This window comes from Brassica napus, chromosome A4 (genome assembly GCF_020379485.1).
Source record: "Brassica napus cultivar Da-Ae chromosome A4, Da-Ae, whole genome shotgun sequence".
In the NCBI taxonomy this organism is placed as follows: domain Eukaryota; kingdom Viridiplantae; phylum Streptophyta; class Magnoliopsida; order Brassicales; family Brassicaceae; genus Brassica; species Brassica napus.
Genome location: NC_063437.1, coordinates 21,499,358 through 21,511,544, shown reverse-complemented (window position 1 = coordinate 21,511,544; position 12,187 = coordinate 21,499,358). Strand labels below are relative to the sequence as shown.

The 12,187-nt window shown below is 36.6% G+C and overlaps 4 protein-coding genes across 4 annotated transcripts; 1 reads left to right on the top strand and 3 right to left on the bottom strand.

The window, feature by feature from the left end:
- Positions 1-63: 63 nt before the first annotated feature.
- On the bottom strand, positions 64-3,177 carry LOC106452176 (DEAD-box ATP-dependent RNA helicase 6). The gene is made up of 10 exons (XM_048778826.1): positions 2,596-3,177; positions 2,286-2,346; positions 1,949-2,183; positions 1,623-1,861; positions 1,292-1,543; positions 1,030-1,210; positions 864-952; positions 688-761; positions 519-611; positions 64-423 (listed from the first exon to the last, which is right to left on the bottom strand). Exons 1-9 carry the CDS (start codon positions 2,916-2,918, stop codon positions 533-535), a joined length of 1,533 nt encoding a protein of 510 aa, XP_048634783.1. The 5' UTR covers positions 2,919-3,177; the 3' UTR covers positions 64-423; positions 519-532.
- Positions 3,178-3,441: 264 nt separating this feature from the next.
- Positions 3,442-4,902, top strand: LOC106345363 (LIM domain-containing protein PLIM2a). The gene is made up of 3 exons (XM_013784568.3): positions 3,442-3,663; positions 3,752-3,880; positions 4,278-4,902. The coding sequence occupies exons 1-3, from the start codon at positions 3,529-3,531 to the stop codon at positions 4,701-4,703; spliced, it is 690 nt and encodes a 229-aa protein (XP_013640022.1). The 5' UTR covers positions 3,442-3,528; the 3' UTR covers positions 4,704-4,902.
- Positions 4,851-6,691, bottom strand: LOC106452175 (phosphomannomutase). The gene is made up of 10 exons (XM_013894211.3): positions 6,449-6,691; positions 6,304-6,370; positions 6,048-6,124; positions 5,916-5,951; positions 5,780-5,835; positions 5,588-5,687; positions 5,411-5,506; positions 5,233-5,322; positions 5,113-5,164; positions 4,851-5,028 (listed from the first exon to the last, which is right to left on the bottom strand). The coding sequence occupies exons 1-10, from the start codon at positions 6,560-6,562 to the stop codon at positions 4,976-4,978; spliced, it is 741 nt and encodes a 246-aa protein (XP_013749665.1). The 5' UTR covers positions 6,563-6,691; the 3' UTR covers positions 4,851-4,975.
- A 110-nt stretch (positions 6,692-6,801) lies between these two features.
- Positions 6,802-9,201, bottom strand: LOC106452174 (cell division protein FtsY homolog, chloroplastic). Its single transcript, XM_013894210.3, has 11 exons — positions 8,850-9,201; positions 8,664-8,768; positions 8,381-8,454; positions 8,233-8,291; positions 8,113-8,150; positions 7,906-8,026; positions 7,755-7,823; positions 7,593-7,675; positions 7,447-7,515; positions 7,295-7,357; positions 6,802-7,224 (listed from the first exon to the last, which is right to left on the bottom strand). Exons 1-11 carry the CDS (start codon positions 9,159-9,161, stop codon positions 7,111-7,113), a joined length of 1,107 nt encoding a protein of 368 aa, XP_013749664.1. The 5' UTR covers positions 9,162-9,201; the 3' UTR covers positions 6,802-7,110.
- Positions 9,202-12,187: the final 2,986 nt, after the last annotated feature.

The following is a 12,187-nucleotide window of genomic DNA, read 5'->3' as shown; positions in this document are numbered from 1 at the left end:
TTTCTAGGTAAACTCATCGTACATCAGACAAAGACAGGAGAATCTAGAAGCGCAATAAGAAGGTGTAGAAAAATTGTCTTCTTCGGTTTGATCTTACTACTAGGAAACTAGGCTTCATGTCTTAAAACAGAAGAGACCAAAGAAAAGTCATCAAACACCCAAATCCAAAAGTGTAAAAAAGGTTTCTTAGAATCTGAAATAGAAAGTTGAGAGAAGGTCACTTAAAGATTCACATCATGTAGAAGAATTCTTCAAAGCAAAACCAAACCACCAGAGTCCTCTTGTTGAAAGGTTCAGATATAACCAACCGCTATTATCCAATACTGCCTTCTTCTTGCCTCAGTAGAGTGATCTGAGTGTTGCCTTCATTCTCTGGAACGAGCTTGTAACTGCCAAAGCTGAATGATTTGCCTCCTCTAAACAACCTAAACAATGGCAACCCAATCATTTGGAATCTGGTACATGTGTAATGTGGCTTTAATTACAATGTCAAGATGCCAAGAGAGGGATTGGTCTCACCGGCTAGTTGAAGTTACTGACAGTAGATTGCCTTGTCGATAAGTGAAGGAATTGGCTTGATTTCAGTTCCAAGTTCTTGCTCAGTTTGGTACCTGTTGTGAAAACCATATGAATGAGTTAAAAAGAGCTTAAAACAACCAAAACAAAAGCAGAGGAAGAAAGACGAACATTTTGAAGCGGTCCTCATATGTTACCAAATTCACAGCCAACCCAAGGTGTCCATATCTTCCTGATCTACCTACCTGGCCAGTGTAACAAAACAAACCCTCATTAACAATTTTGAAGGAAAAGAATGTGCTCAAGATGATAAAATAAATAAAAAAAACGGTCCCCCCTTGACATACCCTGTGTAGATACGACTCAGAAGTCCTCGGGAAATCAAAATTAATAACCACATTCACAGCTTGAATGTCAATCCCACGTGTAAACAAATCTGCAACAGACATTTCCCAGTTTAGTCTTATCATCATCATGGCTTCCTAAACATGAAACTTAAAAGACAAAACGCACCAGTGCAAACAAGGTTTCTGCAAGCACCATTGCGGAAATCATGGAAAACCCTGTTACGGTGGTCTTGAGCCATCTTCGCATGGATATAGAAGCATGAGTAACCAAGTTCTGTGATTTTCTTGGCTAACAGCTCCACACGATTGACAGAGTTGCAAAAGATAATGGACTGGTTTATTTGCAGCTGCAGTTAAAAATTATACTTATAAACAATCCATGACAATGAGTAGCTAGAAAATTTTTAGGGCTGTCAGAGAAATCTAACCTTAGAGAAAAGCGTGTTAAGGCAGTGCACCTTCTGTCTCTCTTCAACAAAAGCATAGTACTGTGTGACACCCATAAGTGTCAGCTGATCCATGAGATTGATAATGTAAGGCTTCCTGAGATAACGATCCTTGAAGTACTTCACAGTGACAGGAAACGTAGCTGAAAACATCAAAATCTGACGGTTTTGCGGCAAGAACTGTATCAACTCCTCTATAGAAGGTTGAAACTCTGCAGACAGAAGCTTGTCGGCCTGAAAAAAAAAGAAGATATTTGTAAGTCTCAACAATCTCCAAAATATCTAGCATAAGAAGAAGATAACAGGAACTCACCTCATCCATTACAAGCATGGCACAGTCTTTCAAAACGCACACACCCTTTTTGGTAAGATCCAATATTCTTCCAGGAGTCCCAACCAGCAAGTGGACAGGTTGATATAAACGCATGATATCATCCCTCAGGCTGGTACCGCCAGTGGTGACCATAACCTCAATTTTCAAGTATTTTGAAAGCTCCTTGCAAACCTGTGATGTCTGAAGGGCCAGCTCTCGAGTTGGGACTAGAATTACAGCTGCACAAGAAACCAATCAAATCAACAAGGTGTACAAACTAAAGAAAATACAGCAACAAACACAGATAATACAGAGAATTACAATACCTTGAATGACATTGTTCTCAGGGTCAATCTTCTCAAGGGTAGGGATGCAGAAGGCACCAGTCTTCCCAGTACCATTTTTAGCTCTAGCGAGAATATCACTTCCAGTCAAAGCAATGGGAATGCTTTCTTCCTGGATAGGAGACGGCTTCTCAAAACCCTTTTCGTATATCCCCCTCAGCAGATCTCTCTTCAAAAAGTAATCCTCAAACTCATTTCCCTTAGTAGCCGTCACATCCTACACACATTACAACACACAAAAAAAGACGCAAGCTCTAAGGAAACTTTTATCTTCTCAAAAAACAAGTTTCAAATCTCACTCAGTCAAGGAAACTTATACCTCAGTCTGGTAACGGTTATCTCGAGGTGGGAGCTTTAACGTTGCCTTCCAGTCCTGGTTACTGATAAGCAATGACAAACACACATAATCAAAGAAACGAACTTAAAGTTCAAATCAAACCATATAAAGCAGTAAACTTTAATCACTACTTCACCACGTCAAGAGGAAACAGTCATTTAACTATCCCTTCAACGAGTCGAAGGAGCACATAGTCAAAGAAACGAACTTTAACTTCAAACCAAACCATATAAAGCACAAAACTTTACACACCACAAACCACTATTTCACCACATCATCAACGAAAACTTACTTAGAATCGTTGTTAGCTTCAGATTGAACCGTCTTCTCGACTTCATCTACGTAACTCGGATTACCAGGAAGCTGAGCGCGTGTAGACCACTGCTGCTGCTGCTGGATCTGCTGAGGAGGGTTTTGTTGTGAGTAGCCTCTCTGAACGTACTGCTGAGCATCGGGTTGCTGCTGCGGCGGCAAGGGAGTACGAGACTGAACATACTGTTGAGGAAACGGAGTCCGCGAGTGAAGGAACTGCTGAGGCGGCGGGTTCGGGTTCGGGTTCGGATTCTGAGCTCCAATCCCCGGTGGGAATCTTCCTCTGTTGTTATTGTTATCCATCGCAATCTCTCTTCTTCGATCTCGAAGCTACACAGAACAAGAGAAAACCCTAATCTACGAAATAAATTCTTCGCAGCTCAAAAATCGCAATCTCGCAAGGCTAAAAACAAGAATCAGGGGCGAAGATTGAGATCACAATGTTGAAATGGATGATAATTTTCTCGGGAAAGTTTGCTGAGAAAGTGAAAGAAAGTGATCGCCGGCGTCGTTTGTTAGGGCGTCTTTCGATTTTTTTTTATTTTTTAACACAGCTCTTCACTCACTCTTATCCACATCATTTCTTTTTTAAATAGCCCCCTAAAATATATAATAATTCTGAAATTACCCCATAGTTTTAATAATTGTCATTTCTCACCCCTAATTAAAAATAGAGCTCTGAAAACGTGGGAACCCCTTCATTTGCTCGGAAACTTAAAAATAAACAATACTAGAATTAGATTTCGATGATGGCTTAATGGGTTCTCCTCATTCGAATCTCAACCGCTGGAGCCAAAATAAACACACGAGCCTATATCAAGAATCTTTGATAAATAAGAGATAAACAAGCTCATAAATCAAGAATGTTTAGTCCAACTTAGAGAACAAACTTTTCAAGAAAGAGGATAGAACAATGTCGTTTACAGGAACGTTGGATAAATGCAAGGCGTGTGACAAAACCGTCTACGTCATGGATTTGTTGACGTTGGAGGGTAACACTTATCACAAATCATGTTTCCGATGCAGTCATTGCAATGGCACTCTCCAGGTTAATTAGTTCTTTCTTCTTATTCCTCCGTTGTTGCTATGTTTCTACAATGGTTTATGAATAAATATTGAATTATTTGCTTCAACAGATGACTACTTACTCGTCCATGGATGGAGTTCTTTACTGCAAGACTCACTTCGAACAGCTTTTCAAAGAATCCGGCAATTTCAGCAAGAACTTTCAGACAGGAAAGACAGAGAAGTCGAATGATCAAATGGTAATGAACATTTATGATTCTTTTATTTATATGTTTAGTGTTTTAAAAATCGGACTAGTCAGTGATAGTCTGAACGTTTTTTTTTTTAAATCCGATTAATACTATATAAATTGTTCTAAATCGAAAATTGATCAAAATTAGTTTAAAACGATTTAAATCAGCTAAATCAAGCAACAAGGTTAGTACGAATCCAAAAAATATTCTAATATCATCTTTTATATCTAATTTTTATAATTCATCAAAACAGTTTTATAATTAAACAAAAAAATTATCTAATATAATTGTAAAATATATTTAAAAAAGCAATAGTTGTTAACGGCTAGTCTACAAAGCGTCTAGTTACCGCATACTGATTTTTTGAACATTGGTTTCTTTCATACTCAATTGAATGTCCAAGACTCGAGCTCCAAGCAAGTTATCTTCATTCTTCAGTGGAACACAAGACAAATGTGCGAGTTGTCACAAAACCGTTTACCCACTTGAGAAAGTGAACATGGAAGGTGAATGTTACCACAAGACTTGCTTCAAGTGCGCACACAGTGGTTGTCCTTTGACTCACTCTTCTTACGCTTCTCTCAACGGTGTCCTCTACTGCAAAGTCCATTTCAACCAGCTCTTCCTCGAGAAAGGAAGTTACAATCACGTCCATCAAGCCGCTGCTAACCACCGTCGAACCGCCTCTTCTGGTGCCTCTACCCCGCCTTCTGATGATCACAAACCTGAAGATAACGCTGCGATTCCGGAAGGAGATGCAGGAGAGGAGGAAGCAGTCCCTGAAGCTGCTGATGCAGGAGGAGAGCCTGAGCCTGTGGCTGAGTCTTGAATGTGGTGGCGGAACACTCTTATCAGTTGTCAAGTTTGATGTTTATATATATACTTTATGTTTAAAATGAATATTTGTATACAAATTTTTTGCTGTTTCTTTTTGTAAATTCTTGTAAATTTAAAAGCTTATTTTTGAGAGAATCTGTTGTAAACAAAGATTATAATTTATTTTATTTATGAATCAAGATCAAATAATATGGCAACAGTATGCAAACATTGTTCTATCCATTTCTTGTAATGTAAGTAAGCAAATGGAGATGGATTAGTGTTTCAAGAGATGAACAGAGCCTTGCATTGTGCCATTGTATCATCTGGACTCGTTACTGCAACACAAAAGAAACAATCTGACTTGTCATGAATCTGTCACTAACACAAACACATACAAAGATATTAACCAACTAACTGACCTGAATGGCCTATTGTTTTTGGTGATTCATAGATTTCATAATCATTTCCACCCTGAAGAAGTAAAAAATGGTTGTTTACACATCAAGCTCAATGGATAGTCTTACAAAATGTTACTATACCTCGTAGGTTTTGTCACCGAAGAAATGGATTTCGTTGAAGTCTTCAAGGTATTGCAAGCAGTAAGTCTTGTCCCAACCTTTAGGGAAGACCTGAGTCATACCAATGGAACTCACTTAGCAACAACAAAACTGGATATAAGAAAATTGTTATAATCCATATTATCATTACTACACTCACATCGAAGCTAATCTGTCCTCCAATAGAGAAAGTAAGGTTAAGATGTGCAAACCGCACACGAAGTTCAGCCACCATCTTTGGTCGAATGTTATGAACCTTTTCAATCCAATAATGTTTTGATTATATCACTTATAACATTTCTATAAGAACATGAAAAGCTATATAGTTTCTTTATACCTTATCATATCTCTCGAACTCGTCTCTTTCCTCCTGGCTGCAGTTGCGACCAATCGGTGACACATTGATCATTCCATTTCGGAACTCTATAAATGTTCCCCTGTGTTTACAAATTTCAACAAGAGAATTTTTTTTTATTTTTTTAATAACTTGAAGAAATCTTTAAAGACTAGAGACTAGAGGTACACCTACCTCTTGATTGGAATATCCAAGTCTGCAATGTAGTGCAGCGTGAAATTGATTAACTCCTGCATCATCAAAGGTAAGCTTCACCACTAAAGAAACATTAAAGCAACTCTTGCTATCTCTACCACATGAGGGGCCTTACCTTGAGCTTATCTTCTCCAAGGAACAGCTTCATGCTCTGAGAAAAAAAAAATATAAACTATTAAAGGATCAAAAAAGAAACGATCAAGCAACAGTGTTGATAAAGTATAAGGCCAACTGTTTTCATATGAACCTGGATTCCAATGGATTTACCATCTTTATGTGCAACAAGACCATTCTCAGTGAAACAATAATCAAAGTCGTTAGTGACTGCAAAAATAAAATTTAAAGGTGAGACTCATAAGGTAGAGGCAGATCCTAATTAAACTCCCTAAGACTTGGAGCTTACGGAACTTGAAACCAGCAAAGTTAATAATGATCAGCAACTATATCGAGAGAAAGTCTCTATAGTCTCAAGTTATAGCAGAGAACAGTACAAAAGAGTGTACCTGTTTTGCCAAGTTGCTCAGATATCTTGTTTAGATCAGATCCACCGACGAGTCCTATAGTGACTACCTGAAACTCTCATTCATCCAACACTATACTGTACACAGCTCATCCTGAAGTAGAAGATGGATCAATCAGACCACATACCTTGCGTAATTTTTGGATAAAATGGAGCATTTCTTGAGTAGCTTCCTTCCTTGGAGCTGTAAGAGTATCGTCCACGTCGAACAATGCGATCACTCCTGCCTTCTTGGCCGCCATTGAATAATATTGTGCAAGGATGAAGAGTTTTCAAATTTGAAGATGTGAATATCAGTTGGACCGGTCTAATGAAAATGTCGCTTATGGTCCTCAGTTTTTGTTCTAAACATTTGTGATTGGTCGATAAAATAATCGTGACGCATAAAACTCATATTATTATCTATTGACTTTTGACTTGGATAATTTTTTGGCGACTAGTATTAACGCCGCTTCGCATCCAGTTCATTGGCTATTGACTATTTAAGTTAATCATCTTTGGTCTTCCCTTCACAAATCACAACCAATACAACATTAAGTAACAATGTACAGCATATTGCTGTGGTACAATACAAGCAATTTCTCTGACTCTGTTATGTCCTTGTGCAAGTGATCACTCTCATGTACCAACGAGCATCCCTCACATCGTTACAGAAACAAAACTGGCATCTATTGTTGAAGCTTTGACCACATAAGATCTCTAAGAAATTTGAAGGAATGGCTCTATTTTCATCCCCGGCGAGGTGTCTCTTGGCTGCCTGCTGGAAAAGAAACAAGGTATTAAGCCTCCCTCAGGAGAATATAGCGTTAACAAAGGCCTCAGCATCAAATGGTTGGAGATCTTCTACAGCTTCTCCTACACCTATAAACTTTACTGGAATCCCCAATTCTTCAACCACACTGACCTGCAAAAGATAACAAACCAGTTACCATGAGCTTGAGTTTGAGTGGAGAGGAAATTTATAGGGGATTTACCACACAGCCTCCTCTAGCAGACCCATCCAGCTTCGTCAATATCAAACCGGTTATACCAACAATCTGACCAAAACAAAAGTTAGAAGAAACCTCAAGATTTTGCTTGGTAGAGCCAGAAGCACTAGTGTGAGATGATTTCATATGATAAATACCTCGTTGAATTCTCTAGCTTGTGGAAGCATGTTCAGACCGGTGTTTCCATCAAGGACAAGTAGGATCTCCTGACAATGCCGCAGATAATCAATTTTTAGCGTAACAGAGACTAGCAGTAGCGTTAATGCAGACAAGGCTGACTCACATTTGGTGCACCAGAGACAACCTTTCCCACTGCTTTTTTGCACGCAATTAACTCCTCCATCAAGCTGAAATTAGTATGGAGACCTTAAACAAAGAGAGTAAATATAAATGCATCAGATCAGTGTGTTCTAAAAGTTAACTAGCAAGCTCTTGTTATACTCACGTCCAGATGTATCACAGAGTACGATATCGTAACCTTCCTCCTTCCCTCTTTTCACAGCCTTTGTGAGAACTAGTTAGGAACAAAATGTTGTGATAGTGAGCTCAACACTGATACTAGCAAAGCCAAACAGTTGTGCATTTTTGGTTTTTACCTGTTGCTGCTTTAGCTTTCTCGCCTTCAGCAACAACAATCTCACACCCAGTCCTCTCAGCCCATATCTCTAACTGGTCACTTGCAGCTGCTCTAAATGTATCACCTGCTGCCATTAATACCTATGACAAATTCATCTCAGGATTGCTGATGAACATACTGATACTCAATTCTACCTATTATCATATCTATTTGATCAACGCTGTACCTTAGTCCCTTCATTCTTCAATCTATGAGCCAACTTCCCTGAAGAAAAAAAAAACAAAAGCCACTCTTACACATCACATCTTTCTCTTGCTATTCCCAAATGCAATGTCTATTGCCTTACCAAGAGATGTAGTCTTCCCACCTCCGTTCACTCCAACGATCATTATAACAGCTGGTTTCCTGATACACCACACAGCATTATAATCAGTCCTGAATAGCTTCACTTAAACAGAACAGATCACAGTCTTAACCAGACAAATGAACATAACCTGAAACCCAGTTGAAGCTCAGTCTTGCTGTTTTTCTTAGCCAGCATCTCCAACACACTTGCCTTCAATGCATCCTAACATCATTTAACACTGTTTTTGCTCAACTAGCTATAAACCAAACCCCCTTAACATGAAAATGTGTTACACTATATATCAAAAATAGTTTAGTTTAACCTCTTAACATACATGTAAATGTGTTACAATATATAACATATAGTTTAAGATTAACCTCTTAACATGAAAATGCGTTACACTATATAACATATAGAGTTTAAAATTAAACCTTGATCTCGGTTCCTGATTTGAGCTTCCCCGACATTATATCATCCCTTAGCCTCTCAACAATTCTAACAGTGATCTTCGGTCCAAAGTCAGAAACCAACAACGCCTGCAACAAACAAAATTGAACTTCAAGAAAGCTCCATTTGAATGATGATAGAGAGAATAGAGAAATGGTGGTTGAAGAAACCTCTTCCAATTCATCGAGCACTCGGTCAGTTTCAGCTAGATTCCAGAAGAGGAGGAGCTCGTCGATGACTGCTAGATTCTCCCTAGTCTTTGAGAATCCGGAGAAGACCTTCTCCACGTCGCTTTTGGCCTTCTCCTTTATCAACCTACCAAGACGAGTGAAGAAGCCGCTCTGACCGGCTGAGCAACGGAACCGGGACTTTGGGATACGAAACTCTACTCTTTGAGGCGGTGGTCCGACCCGCTCGGAGGAGAATGGCGGCGATAAACGTCCGGTTAGAAACGAGAGGTGAGCAGAAGAAGAAGATGACATGGCTATTGTAGAAGAAGAAGAGAGAAGTTCCAGTGACTGAGATATAATGCTTGCCAATACGCTGCGTTTTGGTTATTAATAATGTGGCCCATTACATAGATCCAATAGATAAAAGCCCATTACATAAAGTCATTCATTTTCTTCCATCTTCCGCGGAAGAAAGTCAACACGGCAACATTGTAAACAAGTACGATGTCGTTGATTTGTGCGTGTGTGTGTGTTTCTAATCCATTTGCGATGAAATAACGAGGCAAGCCCCGATAAGTTTCTGGGCAACCTGTAATGAATATTCATCACTGTAAGCTAAGCCCAAACGGTCATATTAATCTGGTCATATTAGTATACATTACATACATGACCAATCTTGCAAAGTACATTAAAATGTGGTCGACTGTCGTGGTAGGTTTAAAACTTTTCAAAAATGGACTTATACATTTATATGATTATTTTCTACATTTATGTCTATACGTCAGTACGCTGACGCACGTCGTTACGAAAGACTTGTATGCATGCATGCAGTTAATTGTGTCTGTGAGCTGTGACTCTGTGTTTGTTGGCCAAGATTTGAAAGACCTGTTTCTACCTTTACCGACATCGGATGTTTGAATATGGATGAAGCAGGTAACTTCTACGATTACAATAGCAATGCTATTAATTAATTAATAAACTGGTCTACCAAAATAAACCAATCATTATATATACATACGAATGCAAATGTGAGTAAGCGGCTCTAGAGTGTTCTCGGACGGTACGTTGTTCTTACTCCAGATCCTACGGCCATTGTAGCTCTTGGTGTTATGAGAGGGTTTAATTAAAGCCGCTTTAAGTATGGAATCATTATATTAACAAACTAGGTAATAATCCGCGCCTTGCGCGGAATGTGATTATTAGTTTTGTTATTTTTAATAAAAACACATTAAATCTATTTAATCTGGATATCGGTTCAGCTTTAAGTTATTTTTGGTATTTAATCTCCTAAAATATAACTATTATTTTAAATTAATATTTATTTTGGTTTATTCTGTTAGAATGTTTGTTTTTTAGTTTTTCCGGTAAAATCCAAAAACTATTATTATTTATTTATTTTCATGTTATAAATTTTAGATAATCGTCATGTCGAACCAATGGTTTCATAGTTTGTAAATGGATAATAGTTCAAGAAAAAGAAAAAAAAAATTATTAAGACAAATCATTTTACTATAATTTGGTCGGTAGTGAAAGAAACATTAAAAAAAAAATATTTCAACTTCCAAAAAAAAATAGATACTTCAGTAGTGGTAAATATTTATAAAGTGCTCACATCAAGGTGCACATGTATGTGTATGTAAAAGTACATAAAAATAAATAACAAATATATAAATATATTGTTAATTAATATTAAATGACATTTTTGTTCTAAATAATACATAAAAGATACAATTAAAATTAATTAAAAATTAAAAATTAAAAAGGCCTTGACTCTGATATCCGAAATGATTTAGAATTTTAAAGAATATCTGATTTGATCCGTACATTAAATAAAATTTAAAAAATAATGGAAAATTTTAATAATAACATTTTATTACAAAAATAAATTGTTATTAAATTTTTAAATTTTAATACCTAAAATAATAAATTTAATCCATAAAAATATTGTAAAACTTATATAAGCTATAATATATATATATATATATATATATAATTCTGTACATATATGTATATATATGTATATAACAGATCGAATTGATATCCGTTCCTAAAAATATTAGTATTTGTGATTTGTTTTTTTTTTAAATTGTATTTTAGTAATTGATTTGCTTCGTAGAGTTACGGATGTCCATATTTTTTGGTTCAAATCAAAACGGATAACGAATTGAATCAAAATTTATAAATATTTTGTCCAACTTTATCCGTAAACAATAAAAATAATATATATATATATATAGTTTAGCTTTTGATTCGTTATTTGTTTTGATTCGAACCGAAAAATCCAAAGTTTTATTTGAACCATGCACATGAGTTTTATATTAAAAAAATACAAAGTATATAGTGTGAACACATTTATGAATATAGTGTGAATGCGTTAACATATTTATTATCAAATCATTGTGAGTCTGCCACGTGTCTATTATAGTGTGAATGTATTTATTACAATGCTTTTTCTTTAATATATAAGGGATTACATATTTATTAGCTTAGACAACGAAAAGAACCTGAGATTATATTTTAAGTCCTATACTATATATACATAATGACTTTACTAACTATTTAGTTTTTAGCAAAAATAGAAAAATTACTTGCTGGCAAATAATCAATACTCCATATTTTACTCAATGGAATAGTCTCGTGTTTTAACGTCGTTTTTAGCGCAAAAAAAAAAAAAGAGAGAGAGAACGTGTGCCAGAATCAACCAAGAAATACCTGAAATTTCGTTCGCACTGTCGTCCTAAAAGTTTCTTATAGACGGTCAGTGCAGAACACGCGAAGACTTAACGACTTTGTCAACTAGTGCCAACGACTTTCTCAGCGTTTAAGTTCAACGCTATCCTTTTTTTGTTTGCCGTAAGAATTATCAACGACTACGCTTGTTGCTTTTATTCAAGGTAAGTTTCTCATTTCTTTAATTTCCTATTAAATACACGTGAAGTATTTTTTTTCTAAACTGCATTTGTTGAGAGACTAATTAAATGGCTTATAAAAAATTAGTTCGAATATTTTTTATATAATTTTCTATAAGGAACCCCCGAAAAATAATACGGATTGAGCGTTTTCTTTACAAGAAAGCCAAATCACAAAAAAAAAAAACATAAAAGACAAACCATAGTTCAGACTTAATTAAGGTGACCCAGAAATTAAAGTAGCTTATGTAAGCAATTTTTGTTTATAAATTCAAGAGGGTAGATATGAAAGCAATTTGATAGTTTGCAGAATTAAAAACGTATACATGGCCGGCCTGCCGCACGCCCCCGTTGATCAGGCCACCGGCCAAGCATCCTCGAACCATCCGAACAACAACGTCATTACTTACTCCAATCTCCATTTTTTTG